Source organism: Triturus cristatus, chromosome 3_2, assembly GCF_964204655.1.
Source record: "Triturus cristatus chromosome 3_2, aTriCri1.1, whole genome shotgun sequence".
Taxonomy (NCBI): domain Eukaryota; kingdom Metazoa; phylum Chordata; class Amphibia; order Caudata; family Salamandridae; genus Triturus; species Triturus cristatus.
Genome location: NC_140584.1, coordinates 807,074,604 through 807,094,354, shown reverse-complemented (window position 1 = coordinate 807,094,354; position 19,751 = coordinate 807,074,604). Strand labels below are relative to the sequence as shown.

Sequence of the window (19,751 nt, the reverse complement as noted above, 5' to 3'; positions counted from 1 at the left end):
CTACTATACGTACTCATGCATATCTGCTCTTATCTTGTTCCCAAATAATCCAGCCCTATTATTATTCCTCGCTCTTTTATTAGCTGTATCAATTCAATGTGTAGGATATTGTTGTGCAGTCAGTTTTTTTTGTATATTGCTCAGCTTCAGTTTTATAGTCCTCTATCTTTGAGCAATTTCTTCTAATGCAGACAAACTGACCGACTGGTAAATTCTCCCTAAGTGACCGTTGATGTGTGTTGCCAAAATGGAGTAGACTATTTTTGTTTAGTAGGTTTAGTGTATATTGGTGCCACTAGACCCCATTCTCAGCTGTTATCAAAAAATCTAGGAAAGAAATCACAGTATTGCTCATGGTCATGGTAAACTTGAGAAATACTTTGAATTTTTCAACCACCCTTGGAAATCTTTTCCACTAGTGTCATCACCTTACCAGATGATAAGATGCCATCTATGTATCGGCGCCACAACCTCAAGTTATGGGCAAATGGGTTACTACTCCAAAAGGGATCTTTCTCAAATTGGTGGATATAGAGGCACTCCAGACTAGGGGCAAAAGTGCTGCCCATAGAAGTCTTGCGTTTCTGTAGGTACACTGTTCCCTCGTACTCAAAGAAATGTATCTTGAAATCTATTTCGGTTAGTTTAATGATCCAATCCGTGGGGGCATTGCAAGACGGAAGTTTGCAGGGGGCTGTGAGACACTTGCTTAGCCCGACAAGACCTCGCTCGAGGATCAACACTGTGCAGCAGGCAAAAAGGAAGTTTTAGAGGCCAGTATGTAAAAATATATACTGAGATCAAGAAAAGCATGCCTCTGGTTCTTACTACAATATGGCTAAAAATAAATTGAATGTGGCGTAGTAGGTTAATGTAGGTTGAACAGCTGCAGACGGGCCAGTCCTGAGCTGTCAGAGATCACTTGTGTCTGCCAGCCAGACTGGAAAAGAAACAACCCCCACCCAGGGCAGGACTGCAACAGTAAAGAACCCCTGGCAGCAGACTAAAAGGGCCCCTCATTTAGCTAATCAGACAATTAAAATTGGCCCACATTTCAAATGAGCGCAGTTTTGAACTTGTCAAGACACACTCTATAGTGTTTCACAATGTATAGAAGACTGCATGCATCTAGGCGTGCTGCAGTTAATCTGTGTTATATTATCAGAGAAATCAACAATAAAACCTGGGACACTAACCCAAAAACAGTCAAAAGTCATCAGCCCACACTGACTATTCACATGATCTAACCTTCGGGGCCTGGCGAATGGAGCCTTGGACAAGGTTTGGTAATTATATGAGGGAAATAAACAGTAAAACCTGGCGCTGCAAACCAGAACTAACAGGTCCTGAAACAGCCAAAGAAAAGATCAGTGACATCCATACTTTGAGAAAGCACTGCACTTGCAACAGGCACAGCAAAAAAACATAAAAGAGCTGACAAAAGCCTACACCATAAAATCTTCCTTACCAAGAAAATCTCTCCTCCCCTCTTTTAATCGTGTGTGACCTTGTGAGCTCATGTGAATCAGTGTACTGAATTTAGACTTCGTTCTGTGCACCCACAAGACGGCCCAGTTAGTCTGAATCATGTTTGCAAATGTGCGCTCTATACAATTATACAAATCTCAATCTCTGCTGAACAGAGTTTTATTATTGGTGCAGAAAAGAATGATGCTTCATTTCAACCGCGCTATTCTAAAACACAGACTGTTAATATGTCCTCTGCAAACTACGTAATAATTCCCTGCCTGTCAATTGTCAAGGTACGTAATTGTGCCTAACATGAGGCTTTACCAAAAATGACAGTCCGAATGGTGACCTTCCTGCCTCACAGTCAACCCGTTTTCTTGCCAGTACTTAAAACGGACCACCTCTGTCACTTTGCATTTGCCACTGGAGTGACATAGGGCTAATCCTCCTGCAAATACCCTTGAGGGAATGTTTTTGATGGTTTGGGCTGGCTTTTTGTGACTGTCATGACTCCCTAGCTAGTGAAACTGAGACACTTACAAGCCTCAATAACCCTCTGGTGAAATCAGTGATATATGTGAGCGGGGGAGAATACCTCCCGAAGACGGGTGCAGCTGTCACCTGAGAAAGCCTTTGAGTGTGCTCCCCTCTGATCTCTCCATGCTATACTAGCCCAGTTGTGCGCCGAATGAGCCGTCGCCTATTTTAACATGGATGCAGCCCGGAGCACTTGAAACTGCTAGACCTGCAGGGCATTCCCTTTAGCAGCAACCAATCTTCTAAGCCTTTGTGCATCACAAGCTAATTTATGTCTATATTCCGCCAAAGAAGTAAATAGTAAGTGAGGAATTTTTGCACATAAGGGGTCCGGTGGGCTGAGGGATTCCTGACCGAGGAAGCTTTTACCCTTTAACTGCAGCGCACGGACAGTAAGCACTTAGACAGACTAAAAAGCGGGCACCGTGCTGAAAAAAAGCATGGTACCCGTGTACATAAAACGGAAGCATGGTCACGTTTTATGGTCACGTTTATAAATAAAACATGGCTGGTGGTGTTGCGTCCTGAAAGCGGGTGCCGTGCTGAAACTAAGCACGGTGCCCGTGTACATGTATGTGGCTGCAAGTTAGGCGGGCACCAGGGTGATAAATAAGTTATCCTTAAAAAAAACAGATAAGGACGTAGCGTGTAGAGAGACTGTAATTGGTGGCCGCTGCTTCCGGACTACACGGAAGTCAGTTTGACATCAACAGCCAGTAAAAAGCCAGCTAACAGGAGCTGTGCCAACATTCACCAAATGGCAAGCGGCAGGAGAAACTACCGGCCGCTTGTCAACACACACAGATTACTTAATACCTCATAGAGGCAGCGCATGCGCTGCCTAATCCGAGACCTAACAAAAGGGGGGGGACAAGCCCAGATAAGCTAACTAGTAGAAAGCAAGCAAGTAAGGGTGACAAGCCAACCAATAGTAAGCAATGGCAGTGACGTAAAGAAACTTGAGCCCCCCTGACCCTTTGCAAAGTACATGCCGAGGCCCCCCACGCTCTAAACTCAGTCAGGAGCTCTCAGGACAGGGGCCTGCCGCATGTGCATGGTGCCGGAGGGGCCTCTTGGAGCTCCGCCTCCCCCCGCACCGTGGGGGCTAATGTTAACGCCACTGAGAAATGGGTGTGCTCTAAGCCCACTGTCCGCTAATACATCTTGCAACGGACAGATCATGCATTGTCTAGTAGGCGAGACCTAAAAAGTTAAAACTCATTAGTTTGAGAGAAAATAAATATGTGCGTCTGAGCTTGCCCTCACCAAATCAAATTTTTTGCACAGCGAAAATATAACGGAATATCGAGGGAAGCCATCTGATAAATATTTCCTACGAATGTGACGAAAGGTTTTAAAATTAATTGTATTCTTTTTTTTTTAGTTTAGATTGTCCTGCCTTTTTCTTTTTAGGTCTCGGCTGCGAAGGCTGCGCTTGCGCAGTCTAGCTCCGAGATTTAATGACTTGGAGAAGAGGGGCTTGAATCCGCCCCTCTTCTCCCCTGTTCTCCATTGGCTGGCCTCTTGAATGCTGGCCAGCCATTGGAGAAGAGGTCAGTCATTCCGATTAGGCCCCGTCCTTTTCGGATCGGGAGACGTGTTTTTTGCAAGAAGTCTCAAGGAGGAGATAACAGCAAAACACGCCCCCGAATCTGAAAACGACGCTGCCTTTCTCCGAGGCATTTCTGTTTTGCCTCGGAGAAAGGCTGTGGTGTTCCTGGCCCTCACCTCGCCTGCTTACAACCCCTCGTTCGCTTCCGCACTTCCTCCGCTTATGCCCCCATGTAGGGCGACTCAATGGCCTACCAGCAGCAGTACCATCGCTACGACCTGGCCAGCCTGCAGTACCCCCCTGGCATGGGGCCGGGGCAGAACTATTTTAGCTATTTTAGGCAAAAACTGTTTCTGAACCGAGGCAGACGCCGACCTCACACGACGCCTGTTTCGTGTAAGTACTGCCTGCACTTTCATACTCTGGAATTTGTGAAACGCTTGCCTGCCTACAAATAAACGTAACCTTTCGCAGTAATCTTCTGCTGAGCTCACTCTCATTATTTGCGTATTCCTAGTCTCACTTCCCCATCGCGGCGCTTCTGTTTACGGGAACTCCCTCTTCACGTTCCAGGCCCGAGGCGCTGTGGGCAGGTCCGGGGCTGCCCTTCTCGTGGCTTATTGAAGTGACTGGCGTTGGCTGCTTGCAGTACACATGAAAGGGCTTCAGGTCACTTAAGAACGGTACCGACCACAGCTTTCCATCAGTAGGCTCGCGGCTTTAAGGAGGGTAGTTTCTGGCAGGTTTCAAAAGTGGCAGGAATTCAAAACGGGCCCATTCCGGACGGTGTTTTTATTCCTTATTAACTTTAACAGATGCACAGGTCGAATGAATGTAAAATCCCTTCAGGTCATCCATGTCAGCGATGTTATGTTATAAAGTTTTTTATAGCGCTTGTATACCCGAATGTGTCTTGGCGCTGTGCTGCATGCGGGCGATCAGCGAGGCAGGATAAGTTCCAAATGATCTGGGTTTTAGAAGAGCGACGTCTTTAATGCTTTTCTGAACTGTAGAAGTGTCTGGGAAATGTTCATTTCAAAAGAGAGGGAATTCCACAATTTAGCGGTAATGGCCACAAAAAACACGAAATGGCTATAAAGCTCTTGCTGCCCCAACAGACAAGTCTGAAATTGGGCACCACGTAAGCGCCTAGGCGGTGTATACCAGTCAAACCGTTGCCTAAGGGCAACTGACCAATACTGTGTAGTGCCTTAAACTCCCCTGCGAAACAAGCATTTACAATGCAACGGTCTCGGCATTGTTAAAGTTAGAGCTATTGGCATTGCTCATGACAATGCCGTTTCTTTAAATGTTTTAAAAACAAAAACATAAACAAAAATAATGTCATGAGCAATGCCAATAGCTCTAACTTTACCAATGCCGAGACCATTGCATTGTAAATGCTTGTTTCTCTTTTTTAGACATTTGCGCTTTTTGTAGTGAATTATGAGATTTAAGGTGTAATTTTTGACGTTTTCATTTTGTCTTTTTTATCTATTTAATGCATACAGGAATGCATGTTTTCCGCAATAAACGTTATAATGATGATGACCTTCCAACTCCTCACCATGTTAGGGCTATTTATGCAGGTTTTCAGTCAGTTTTGAAACGAGAGGAGCAGCTCCGGTAATGGTGGTGTATCATTTCCTGACATTGAAGTACCGCATTGTCTTAGCCTTAAGCATTGTGCAACGTACATATTTTATTTAATCGCTGCACCAGAATTTGTTTCAGAACCTATGCTTGCTGTAGTGGGGTTGTGAACATAAGAATGTTTTATGTTTGGGGAGAAAAAGCGCTCATTTAGTTCTAAGGGCAATAAAGACAGATTGACTGTTGGTTAACTAGTCGCTTCCAAGCTGCAGTTTGCGGTGCCATAGACGGAACTATATTGGCCATGCCCTCCATCCATCCTTACGTTTTTTGCCGATAACAAAACATATGCAAAGTATTTGGCACTCCTATTCTCAAAATATTTTAAATAGTATCAGAGAAAGAATGACGACGATACCAACACTAGAGGGATCGATAGGTAGATGAATAGATAGATAATGTATTGGATTGATAAATTCTGAGCTTGTGTCCTTAGTTCAGAAATAGTCAGACACCGCCACCAAGTGATGTAGAGTAAAAGTAAGTGGTGGCTTTGAGTTATGGAGCTCATTAGGATGGCGGACGGACTGGAGTCCGTCCACCATCCTGGAGTCCGTCCGCCATCCTGGTGTAAACCGGGACCGTCCGCCATGCATGCGGCGGTCCTGCACACCCGATCAGGATGCGACCACCACCATGGCGGTCGAATCCTGCATTTTAAAATTGCAGTGGGTGCTGCTGACAGCAGCACTCTCCGCGATGTTAAAATGCCATGCTGTGCATTTCACAGCACTATGTGGCAGGCACCACACACTGCCTACCACGTAGTGCTGTGAAATGTAGGGGGGTACCATGGGTACTCCCCAAGTGCACCCTCACCTCCTTCAACCAAAGGGGGGCCCACACCGGGCCCCCGTCACTAATCCCCTACCAGTCGCCATGGAAAGGCCTGCACTGGCCTGCATCCTAATTTGATGGACGGTGCCTGCTAGGCCCCGCCACCATTTTAGGCTATGTGGTCCGTCCGCCAAGCAGTCTGAGAGATTGCTTTTGGCAATCCGTGGCAGATGGTCTTTGCTTCCGCCACGGTCCATGCGCAATTCCCTCTGCCATCGTAATGCGGCGCAGGAAATATCGCGGTCCGATTGCGGAAGGACTGCCACCACATGGCTGGCGGTGACGGGCCTTCCTCAATCGTAATCGGGCCCCAAGTTCCGGCGCTGAGCAGTGACACAAATTAGGTACTGGTTTCTCTGTCACTGTTTTAGCTTTGTAGTTCGTGTTTAAATGTTAGTCTCCTTCAGTTGAGTATTGTAAGCTCAGTCTTTTCTCCCTTCCGATCATCAGTTTGGTCTGTGATCATTACAGTACAGTGTAAAGTGAATTTCAGTGCTGTTATCTCATGCCCTGCACAGCCATGCATTAAGGCAATTATCACAGTCTGAAAGGTTGTCTTTACTTGAATTATGCATTTAAAGGTAATATTTTAAATAAATATATACTGATATTTTATGGAAAATTAGTCCTAGGGCTTATGCTAACAAGGATGCGATAAATTGCAGTCCACCTTAAGAAAACGTCTGCTACATAATGACAACTACACCACCCCAAAAAAAACACTTTATATATTTTTGCACTCACACAAATGTTTACATATAGGTTAGTGATGCACATTGTTGCTGTTCTTATTACACATCGTATCGTTTGTTAACAGACTGGTTATTGAAGTATTTGCATGGTGGGAACACTTTTGAAAATCTTGCCCATCTCCGTTTACATAAGTGAATTTTTGCTCAGTTCCTCATCACTTGAATTTATATGTAAAATAAACTGGTTTTAGATTGAGGGTTTGGAGAGCCAGAGTTTGTGGATTGTTTGTTTTAGTTTGTTGTGGCAGTCCATTCAAGGTAGCGTACCCTATAGGTGGAAGACTGTTTTTTTCAGTAAACTTTGTCAATTTGGAGAGAGATTCCTGAAGGCTTATTGAAGCTCTTTTGTGGGACCAGGGGGTGTAGCCTATATATTATCTATAAACTACTTGTGAGTGACACTAAAGGCAGAGAAATGCAAGATTTGAAAACCTAATATCGGCGTTATCTGATTATAAATTAAGAAATAAAACTCTGAGGACTTGGTACTCACAAGCCTTTGAAAAAAGTGTTTTTGAATAAAGGCTTGAATGCAGTTTTATCTTGCTTTTCCAAAGGGATATGCTATCCTGTTTTACGTGTAAACGTACAATAACTGAATAACAGCTCATCAGTGTTATGATACAAGATCGCCCACAGAGACCGCACCAACGGAGTCGAAGGAGGAATCGCCATTGTCCACAAGAAGACCATCAGGGTCTCAACAAACACCGATGACACTCTCAGCACCGCCAAACACATGCATTTCCAGATCCACACGGACCCCAAGACCACCCTAAGAGGCGCCCTAGTCTACAGACCACCCGGACCCCGACCACAATTCTGCGACGCCATCGCCGACTTCATCAGCACGCACGCACTGACCTCCACCGACTACATCCTCCTCGGAGACCTGAACTTCCATCTGGAGAACAACGACAACAAGTCCTCCACCCTGATAGACAACCTCGCCAACCTCGGACTGGAACAGTTCGTCACGACGCCGACCCACGTCGCCGGACACACGCTCAGCGCCATCTTCTCCTCAAGCCCCCACGTCTCCTTCAGCCACGTCTCTGAACCCACCTGGACCGACCACCACTGCATCCACTTCACCTTCCGGAAACCCGTCGCATATCACCGCACCCTACAGATCCCCAGTTGCTGCTGGGGCAAAATCACCGAAGTACAACTACAGACACGACCAACCCCTCCAACCCCGACGATGGTGCATGCACCCTCAGACGATGGATGGATGACTGCGCCAACACCTTAGCCCTGCTGAAAAAACAAACCCTCAAAGACACCAGCAAGAGAGCCAACTGGTTCACCCCGGAACTCCTAGCTTCAAAGCGCACCTGCCGGAAGTTGGAGAACATATGGCACAGCGAGAAGTCACCGGGCAGCCGCGCAGACCACAAAGACGCCATCCGCAACCACCACCACCACCACCTCATCAGGACTGCCAAGAGGACCTCCTTCAAAAACCGCTTCGACAACAAAGCACACAACAGCAAGGAGCTCTTCAACGTCGTGAAGGAACTCTCCAACCCCAGCTCCAACGTCAACGACATCTCGCCGTCGCAAGTCCTGTGCAACTCCCTCGCCACCTTCTTCCACCGCAAGATCGCCGACATCCACGACAGCTTCAACCCCCGGATGACCCTAACAGGCTCCAACACGCCGGACCCACCACATCCCACCGACCACGACCCCCTGACAACCTGGGCCAACGTGAGCATCGAAGACACAATCAAGACCATGGGCACAATCCACTCCGGCTCGCCGTCTAACCCTTTTCCAAACCACATCTTCAACAAAGCCGGCAGCTCCATAGCACCCCACCTGCGCAACATCATCAACCTCTCCTTCGAGACCGCGACCTTCCCTGAGAGCTGGAAACACGCCGAGATCAACGCCCTACTGAAGAAACCCAAGGCAGACCCGAGCGAACTCAAAAACGTCAGGCCCATCTCGCTGCTTCCGTTCCCAGCTAAGGTCATAGAGAAGATAGTCAACATCCAGCTCACCTACTACCTCGAAGACAACAGCATCCTGGACCCCTCCCAGTCAGGATTCCGCAGCAACCACAGCACCGAGACCGCCCTCATCGATGCCACAGACGACATCAGGATCCTACTGGACAGCGGCGAGACAGCGGCCCTCATCCTTCTGGATCTCTCCGCCGCCTTCGACACCGTCTGCCACCGCACACTACGCACACGACTCCACGACGCAGGGATCCAAGACTAGGCCCTGGACTGGACCTCCTCCTTCCTCTCCGGCAGAACCCAGAGAGTCCGCCTCCCCCGTTCCGATCCGAAGCCTCTGAGATCACCTGCGGCGTCCCGCAGGGATCCTCCCTCAGCCTAACGCTGTTCAACGTCTACATGGCGCCTCTCCTACGCCGACGACACGCAACTGATCCTCTCCCTCACCAAGGACCCCCTCACCGCCATATCCAACCTCCACCAGAGAATGAAGGCCGTCGTCGACTGGATGGAGGGTAGCCGCCTTAAGCTGAACACAGACAAGACGGAGATCCTCATCCTCTGGCCCAACCCCTCAGCATGGGACACCCCCCGCACCTACCAACCACGCACGCAACCTGGGAGTCCTCCTCGACTCGAAACTCAGCATGACCAAACAAGTCAACGCTGTCTCCTCCACCTGCTTCAACACCCTCCGTATGCTCCGCAAGATCGACAGACACAAGGAAAACAGTCACCCAGGCCCTAGTCAGCAGCAGACTCGACTACGGAAATGCCCTCTAAGCCGGAGACCCCACCAAGCTCATCAACAGACTGCAAAGAATCCAGAATGCCTCTGCATGCCTAATCCTCAACGTCTCGCGCCGCGACCACATCACCCCCCAACTGAGGAACCAGCACTGGCTTCCCGTCGACAAAAGAATCTCCTGATCCACACACACAAGGCACTCCACAAGACCCGGTCCAGCCTATCCCAACAGTCGACTCTCCTTCTACGTATCCAACAGGAAACTCCGCTCCGCAGACCTCTCCCTGGCTACCGTCCCACGCATCCGTAGAACCACAGCCGGAGGCAGATCCTTCTCCCAAGCTTCGTCAAGCAGGGGCTGGAAAAAAAAGGGGGGGGGTCCAAAAATTTGTTTTTTCCCCATGGGAAACAGCGCTTACGTGGGTTTTACCACATTGTACCTTTACCACACATTTTGTACAGCGCATGCTTTTAGAACTTGTATGCTTTTACAACAAATGCCTTTACCACACATATAAAGTAATTCCGAAGATGTGGGGGGGTCTCGCCCCACAAATACATTGTTTATAAAAAACAATACGTGGTAAAGGCATACGTTGTAAAAGCATATGCCAGCTAAAAAAAAAAGGCGGGATGAAAAATGAGTGATAAAGGCATGCAGAGTATTTCCCTGCGTCGTCCCGTCGTGCATCATTTTCCCATGCAGTTTCCCATAGTGATTTTGAACACGACTACAGCCTGAATGGCTTAACGGAATTACACCAAATTTGGCAAAAAGCTAGATCTTGGTCCAGAAAGATATTTTTGTAATTTGGTGTGAATTTGTTCGGTAGTTTTGGAGTTTTTAAAGAAAAAAGATTTATAGATATCCAGGGACGCAAATCCAACAATTCTCATGGTGAGATCTAATTGGCTGGCAACACTACAACCTGGAAGTGTTGGCAGCCATTTTGGGACTTGGACTTGGCTAGGTCCCAATAAAAAACATTTAAATTTAGACAAAGGGGCAGAGATACCTTGAGCCCCTAGGCCTGGTTGTGGGGGTCCCACAGTGACCTTGCCAGGGGCCAAAGACGTTTTTTTCATTAAATGTTCCCAAAATTTGCAGAGGGTCCACAGGGCCCCCAGGGCACAGCTGTTTCCAAAAAATCCTCGAGCTGGTTGAATTTACAAAAAGGGAATGGGGGGCCACGTGGCCCCCTCCCGGGCCAATTTAGTCCTGGGGATCACCCCCCAGGGAGGAGGCTGCATGGCCCCCCTCATAGAGCCAATAATGGCCCTGGGGACCCCATCCCTCAGGGCGGGCACCAGCTTTGTCACGGAGTGCCCACCCCTGGGACATGCGGGCAGGAAAACTTGTGTTTGCTCTTGCATGGCGGGAGCAGTTTTAAAGCTCCCACGAAGCGCGAACAAACACTAAGTCCGCTCCCATCGTACTGTGAAGTGTGCAGGGAAACAGATGAAAATATAACTCCCTCCCGTAGGGAGCAGCATTTTTTTCTCCTCCTTGTGGGCGGGAGCAATAGCGGCTCCCTCTGAAGATTCGAGGAGCCGGCTGGGGCTGCAGGCATTTGGGCCTCCCCCTTAGTGGCCTCCAACAAAGATGGAGTTAATGCCCTGGGTGGGTACCAGGGCTCCACCCGTTAATAGCTGTACCCCAGGGGGGATGGTGTCCTGGGGCCAATCTTGGCCCAGGGAGGGGGACTGCATGCCCCCCTCATTCATAATGTGGCCGAGCCACAGGAGATGGGGTCACTAGGGCCGAATGGGGTTGCGTGCCCCCCTTTCAAAATGTGGCCAGGCCCCAGGAGATGGGTTTCCAGGACCGAATTCGGCCCCCTTCCCTATTAATTGCATACTGGCCTCGGTGCGGGTGACTGCGTACCCCCTCCCCCTTGTTAATATGGCCCGGCCCCAGCAGATGGGTTCCCGGGGCTAAAATCCGCCCCTGATGACTGCACGGCCCCTCCTCCTCAAATATTAATTAAATAGGCCCTGGGGGATGGGGTCCCAAGGGGCAATATTAGCCTGGGGTGGGAGGGGGGCTGCGTGATCCTCTCCCCATTTGAAAATTAGCTGGGCCCCGGGGGATGCAGTCCCCAGGGCTGAAAACAGCGCAAAGGAGGGGGGCGGGCACATCCCCTTCTCCCCTTTATTAATTCTATAGGCCTCGGGCATGAAGTCCCCGGGGCCTAATATTGGCCTGGAAAGAAAGCTGCTTGCTCCCCTATGCTTTATATTATGACCGGGCCCTGGGAGATTAGGTCCTCTAGGCCAGAAATCGGCCCAGGGAAAGCTGCGTGCCCCCCTTCTGGTTTGGCTGCCTTTGTGGAATTGGCCACAGGGCCTGGCAGCAGATCAGGCCCTGTGGCTGACTCCCCGCTGTGCACAGCCGAAGTTCATGCGCAACGTGGTGTTGGTTGCATTCGAGGGGTTGGCTGCATTCGAGGGGTTGGCTGCATGCAGGGGGTTGGCCCTGCAGCCAACTTCCTGGCACGCACGGCCAAAGCGGCAGTTGGATTAATGTATCGTTATGGATTATTAATTTACGTTAAAAACCCTAGAAATTCACTGAAAAAACAAAGGTTACAGCGATATTATAGTTACGTTCAGATTTTACACACGCATAAACATGGAAATTAACTATAACTTGTGTCCTTGCCATGCAATGCTAATTATCCCACATATTACATCACTCATGACATCTTCAATGACATCATTAATATTATCACTGCAATATTTGCTGTAAAATTATTGATGAGAAAATTGTGCATGGTGGGGGCGCGAGTTATAGTTACTTGCGATAACTCAAACTGCTGAATTTCTATGATTTTTTGTGTGTGTGTGCAAACTCTGAACCTAACTATATCATCCTTGTAACCTTTGTGTTTTTAGTGAATATATACACATGGACAAACACCTGCACAGCCACAAACTAAAATGCCATTCAAAGGAAGGAAAGTGAGAGAGAATGAGTAATTTTTACTTCTTTCCGAAGGAGCCACCACATTGTAACTTTGTTACTCAAGGAAGGAGCAAGAAGATCTGGTCTATGTGCTTTCATTTCAGATGAAAGGTTTAGAAGCGCGTTTTAGGTCTGATTTAATAATTTTATCCACTGCAGATAATCTGAAAATATTAACTTTTTTTTATCATTTGGCAATGTTTAATTCTTTCTCTGATTGTTGAAATGGTTGGCTTATAAGAATCGCGTCCAATATGTACTGTCCCATTTACCCACAGGAACATAGTAAGTAAAACTCTTTGATACATCAACCCTCTTTTCTAAAAGTCAGTATTGAAAGCAGGTCAACGGCATAACACCCCAGGCTTTAAACATTCAATGAAAAGTGTATTGAAAGGAATCTCTGAAAAGAGTGATGTCACCATGCACATGGGATAGTGGTGAAAACATGACACAAGATCTTCTACATACCAACAAAATTCATAACTTCAAGATGTCCCTTTGCTATTCGTGATACCTTCAGCTCATCCTGGCTTTTTACCCAACTGCACATTACTGCTAGGGGTTTTAAGCCCATAGTTAAAATGTTAAGAGCATAATTTCAAATCCCAGAATACAATGTGATGTCTTTTAAAAGGTCAAGACTAACTTAAATTGAGACGTTTACCATGAGGATGCTTGACAGTTATGAATGTCCACACAACAGCAGCACCACTTTAATGTAGCCAGGCAAAGAGTGCAAAAAAGCAGTGGCAAACATGCTTAAAGCGTCAAGTTTCCGGTGCCTTATAATGCAGGGCTGCAAATTAATCTAGTGGAGTCCAAAATTTTAAAGGTTTCACAAGGTACTATGATGTTAGAAGGGTTTTGGTTGACCTCTGGTGTGGCTATAGACTTTTGCTAAGTGAATAGAATTCACTTCGATGCCTACTCTGTTTAGTAGCATTTGGCCAGCCAATGTACAGCAGCCAACATCTTTGATCAAGAATTTCAGTAAAGCTCTACCACACTTTTAATTTGAACAGGGTTGAGCTTACGGCAATGTCTCGGTTTACCCTGAATTTTTTTTTAAAACATAGCATTAGGATGACCTCAAAGGATCAAGATATGTGCTGTCATGTTGGGGAAAAAAGAAGACTGGAGATAATAGTTTCTACATGGTCTGGGGCCCACCCTCAACCATAATTAAAGTGGAGCATGGAGCAAGTTATTCAACATTTTTCCATTAAATATTATTACAGGAGTACTGTAGGGCATTGTGCCAGAACTTAGATTGTGTAATATCTGTGGGATATTCGGACAACCTTTAAAGCATGGTCTTTTTGTGTGCCCTTCATTCTATCATACCCACCGATGTCTGTTGAAACCACTGTTTTTGGAATATAGAGTGCGCTCATCAAAAGATGCTATGCAGCTTTTACTTCAGCAAATGAAATGTTTTACATTTTCTTTTAGCTTTTTTAAATGTTTTTTAAATATGTATTGAGTGTAACTTGTATTTCATTTAAAGTGTATGTCATTGTTTTAAGAGGTTTTATATAGCGCTGGCTTCCCCCTGAGGTATCGGAGCGCTTTACATTGGAATGACGATAGTACATGGATTCCAAAACAAATAGTAACAAAATGAAACATTAAGATATGGTAGACTTAAGGAACAAAATGAGTAACATATATTGATAATGATACAAAGTGAAAGGATGACGCTATTTACAAAGACATATGAATGAAGTAATTACAAATGGTTAAACAATAAAAGGAGCTAGACTCGTTTTTGACAAGGACAGGTGGCGAAGTGTTAGGAGAGAGTTGAAAGGAGGGGGACGAAGGCGGGGAGGATGGGTACTGTGGGGGGTGAGTAGGTGTTAGTAGAGTACAAGAGGTGGGAGCGAGGGAGGAAAGGTAGGAGATTGAAAAAAGGAAGAGATTGTGCGCAGGTATGGACATAGATTGCTTATGGACCCCAATATTTGTTGTAATTGTAATACAAATTGTAATTTGTATTCTATGTAAAGTGGATCTCCTTGTAGATCTGTGTCTTATAAATGAATTGAATCACCCCTACAGCGTCATAATATTCATTAAGGACTAGGTGAGTGACCCCCAACTGTGCCATGGAATTTGCTTATTAAAACATTTAACTATAGCACTCTTACTTATTTAATCCATCAGTAGTCCTGTAAACCAGTCAGAGTCCTGACGTAATGAGATGTGAAAGAGGGTAATGAGGTGTGAGTGAAATACAGACTTTATACGCTTAAAAAAGTTTAATACACGTTTGGTGGACGCAGTGCCAATAGGAAGACATTACGTACTCTGCATTACTTCTTTTTTTGTTTAAATATGTGCTTTATAACCACCATTGCCAAAACATGTTTTGTAAACATTGGAAAAGAGTTTTTGTATATTTAGAGGGTTATGCAACTGAATATACCCTGATCAGCACTGATTAGAAAAGGTTTGGAAAACAGCACTGACATCCACAAAAAATAAACACTGAAAGCAGGACAGCCAATGTATGTTGAACTAGTGCACCATCATCAATACTGAAGTTGTGGAGTAAGGCTGAAGCAGCAGTATGAGTCAGTTTTGTCAAACAAATGTCAGGGTACCCTGCTGCAAGATTTGTTAGTGGGCTTCTGCAGAGAATGTTTTGAGTTTAAATTAAAGATTTTGACACTACTATCCATGTGTGTACTTTTTTTTTTTAGACAAATTCTGACCTGATTTAGTCTAAATCCTTTATTTGTCCTCTAAGGATACTGCTTAGTTTGTCCAGGTAGAGCTTAGAAGTATATGCATTGAGAGAACCTATTGCACAATGTCTTAAACTGCATTGGCAGCTTCACTTAGCATTTGTGTTCTGGTGTGTTTTATGATCATGTTGAGGGATGGGGTTTCCCTTCGAGTTACATTTTCTTTGACCTTTCTTGCAGTGTCGCATGCTGCTCCGCCTCCTCCTTCAATTCTACAGGTAACTCCACAGTTACCACTCATGGGATTTGTGGCCAGAGTTCAGGAAAACAGTAAGTCCTAAATCTTTTTCGTGTTGCATACAGTAAAGGGCAGCTAGCGGTCTTTGTGTGACAACTATCCAAACAAACCGACAAACTGAGAGCCAAAAGTGATGGCTAGAATGGTTTAAATAATCGTACCCATTACTAATTGCTATGTGCCTCAGTCCAGTGCACTAAGACTTTACTTACTGGGCCGCTACTGAGACCAACCATATGCACATTTTGTTAACTGAGTGGGAGTCCTGTCTGAAAGCTACAACATGTCCTGTCTTCATGAGAAAACAACTACCACAAACATGTTTAAACCTTTTCAATGAGGTGACGCTTGAGTTCTATGAAAGAGTGAGCTGCAGAACCTACGTCTGGTCATACCCATCCACCGTAGGGTGCCCTGTGGAGAAAAGCAGAAATCAGAGGACAGGAATCCTTCAATCTTATCCAGTGCTAAGTACAAGGTCCAGCCAGCTATATGCAATCAGTTCCTCTTTTGCACAGGAACATAAAAATCCGCAGACGTGTTTTGGGTTTTTTCATGTGTAGCTTGAGAAAGTGTTAGTGAGCTTGGTGCAGACCCAAGGATGACTTGAATACCTGGAAAGCTGCTTGGAAGCTGCAGATAGGTACGCTTGATCGTCCCCCACCTTTGTCCAGAAGTGGAGTGTGGGCGAACATTGTAAAACAGTGTGTTTATTGTCCTGCTTTAATAGGAAAGCTTTTATAGAGGTCTGTAATCCAGAAATTAAATCTCAAATAAGTGATCGTCTAGTTCCTACTGCTTTGAGAATTCCAGTCACTCATCAGTGACGGATCCCATTTCTTCTCCCAAGGCATTTCCGCATTAGATTGACTTTAATCTGTAAAACTGATGAGACGCAGAATGAACAGGTGGACAATGAGGGAAAAGGGAATAACATTCCCAAACTGGGTAAACTCAGATGGGCACCATGTCTATCCAAAAGCCCTGCTGGTCACTTCTATTTCACGAGCTTGGGGCTTGCAGCCTGAGCTGCACAGTTGTGACCACATTGTTCACGGTTGGAACGATCATTCAGTTTTTGGAGTTTGGATTCCTTCACCTCAACTCTCCCAGTATACTGCCTACGTCTGTTCTATTTAGTTTTTTGACGTTTTGATTGGTGCAGACCACACTCAGCGCGTTTTTTATCAGTTAGACACAACTAAACGTTTGATCAGTTGTAAGCTTCGTTTCAATCAGTTATATACGGATCAAAAAATAATATATAATTATGATAGGTGGAAAAAAAACAGAAGAAAGTATTGTAGGAAAAGATCATATTGACACAAAACATCCTCACAGGAATATATATACAGTAGAAACAAAATATATCCGATTTCACAGATTTATATGAGAGTGGAGAGAGGTACTCTTAAGAAGGGAAGGTTTTGAGAGTGAGAAGTGCTGTGACCACTGGCGCCAATCAGGCTCGACAGTAATGGTAGAAAAGAAGATATTTAGGTTCTTATACGTAAGCTGAGCAGGAGAAAATTGCATAGATACCGTATGCAGACAATTCCAACATGGAAAAAGCGTGACCAGAGCAAGACTAAATAATGTCACTTGTTCCGTTGAAGATTAGAGGCGCACGGAGAAGTTTTTCACAACACACGTGCAACAGGTATATAGTTCAGCAGGAGTGAGACTTGCTAGTTATGGGGAGCAGGCATTTGCTATTTCAACTTCTCTGTATTACTCAAGCTTGTGAACATCTGTTCACCATACAAAAGTCCCATTCATAGGCTGGCCAATTTTTATTTTTTATTGGGTTTTTTTCAGGGAGGAATAATGCACGTTTTGAAGTTGGCAAAAATATACAGCCACCTTTTCTTCTGGGGGTTCGAAGAGGATATTTGCCATGCACCTCTCAGCCTCCTGCCATACACTTTGTAAGAGTAACAGAGTGGTGCATAGATGTGTAACTGGCCCCACCAACTTTCATAAGAGGCAGACTGGCTGAAAGGGTAGCCTAGCTTTCTCCTGTCACCCAGGAACAGCGGTACTAATGGTAGACTAAGACCAAGGCAACTTAAAATGTATCTTTCTACTTCACGAGGCTAATCAAACAATGAACAGAAAGACCAAAAGACTGATTTGAGGAATTGACTAGTAAAAACAAGTATTGGCAAAGTCACTATGGTCTTGAGTATGCAAGAACTGTTGGCTTTGCCAATATGTTTTAGCATTGTACACCAGAGTGGCTGGTGTTCAGCATGGCTAAACGTTAGTGTCGTAGAGTGGCGTGGCAGTGGTGTAGAGTGTCACAGACAGGAATATAATGGAGTGTTGTGGAGTATAGTATCGTGGAATGTCTTGGTGTGGAGTGTTGTAGAGTGCAATAGACTGGCGTAAAATGGAGTAGAGTTGCATAAAGTAGCGTAGAGTGTAGTAGTGTGTCTTAAAACGAAGTGTCAGAGTAGAGTAGGGTGGCGTAGAGTACAGTGGAGTGGCATAGAGTGGAGATGAGTCGTGTAGTGTCATGGAGTGGGATGGAGTAGCATATAGTGGTGTAGAGTGGCTTAGAGTCATGGTGTAGAGTGGAGTGGCCTAGATTGGAGTAAAGTAGCGTAGAGTGAAGTGGTGTGGCGTAGAATGGATAGAATGGAGTAGAGATGTACAGTGGAGTGGAGTAGAATAGAACGGAGTGGCATAGGTATGGAGTGGGTGGAGTGGTATAAAGTAGAGTGGCGTGGAGTAGAGTTGGAGTAAAGTTGGTGTGGTAGTGTACTGCCATTACTGACAACACATTTTCGATTGAAATGACCAATTATATTTGCACTGACGTACAGTTTTGCTGATAAAACTATGCCATGCACAAACAGTAACGTGTGGAAATCAGCATCAGCTGGTGTATTTAGTTGTATTAAAACATTTGTTTCCACCACACTTCGGATATATTCTGAAATATTTGTACAGTTACTTAACTGGCATTTAAAGTTTGTTGTGTGCTAGAAATAAATCCTCTACAATAAGGAGCTTAGGGGGTAAATGGGCAGGTCGCCCCCCACTCATCAAATAATAACAAAGGACCTGCTCATGAATTTATCAAGTGAAAAGCTTTCATCAGTACCCCTTCCAAATTCAAAACGACTGTTTCAAATGATCATGAGGCGGCCATCTTTTATGCCGTCCATAAATAGGGTCCGGGATCACTCAAATCTTTATAAAACAATTCGTGTCTGTATGTAGTGCCTCCCCCACTTTTTCTCTACCTATTGTGTATATGTATAAGAAAGAAAGACCGTGTGCAAGCAAATGTAAGTTAGAAAACACAAAGCCAATGGTAAGCAATGTGCAGAATGCATTCCCAAGGAAACTTTTAGTGTGTACTCAATATCAGGGCCGGACTGGGAATCCGAAGCAGCCCTGGTAAAATTTGTCAGACCAGCCCCCATACGGTGCATAGTGAACAAGTGAGCCTGACCACTTTTTAAATGGTACATTCTACAGCACATTTTTCATTATATATTAAATTGCATTCGTTTTTAAAGCATAGTAAATGATGATTTTGCAGTGCAACAGGATATGGCAACCTTTATTGGGGCTCTTCAATGATTTCATCTGTCACCCTCCAACAATGCCTCTCATCTCCCGATAGCCCCTCTCTTGCACGTATTTAATTTGTTTTACAGCGCCTCATACCAGTGTATGGTGTTAGAGCATTTTACATCACACACACATACAGAGACACGGAGTCATACGTGTGAAATCATTGTATAGAAAATGTTACATAAGACAAATGGGCTACAAGATGTAGGATTCACATCTCATTCATACAGGTAGTCATGTTTTTGAGAGTGAATGATCTGAGGAAGCACAAACTCCGGATTCAGAGCGTAACATAGTGGTTAGGGTTGACTTTACTAATAATTTATTTCTTCCAAAATAAACAATTTTTAACAAAATTAAGATAATGAAAGACTGGGAAAACCATTACTTTTTAACCTAGATTATGATTTATTTATGAACTGCAGAGTAACAAAAGGGTCTCTCTGGCAAAAGCTGTAACCCACTGAGCTATGCAGGGCTTTAAGTGGGATGAAAAAACTGGGGAGTCTCTCAAAGGGGCCTGGCCGATCGAATTAAGGGCGTGGCTTAAAAACACCTACGCTAAAAATCTGTGCTTAGCATAGTGTGCCGCACGACTGGTATTTTGTTTTTTTTGTCATTGCATCCAGATACGACACAACTAACATCACACCTACAACAAGTCGGACTATTGGCTTTGTCAATGGTT

At 45.3% G+C, this 19,751-nt stretch overlaps 1 protein-coding gene across 8 annotated transcripts in view; it reads left to right on the top strand.

Annotated features, from left to right (window-relative positions):
- Positions 1–19,751, top strand: part of ABI2 (abl interactor 2) — a 741,358-nt gene that overhangs the window by 644,026 nt on the left and 77,581 nt on the right. For all 8 annotated transcript variants that reach the window (XM_085648940.1, XM_085648938.1, XM_085648941.1 and 5 more), the window contains one exon: positions 15,418–15,507. In XM_085648940.1, coding sequence (XP_085505066.1) covers positions 15,418–15,507 — 90 coding nt within the window. The remainder of the gene's footprint in view (positions 1–15,417; positions 15,508–19,751) is intronic.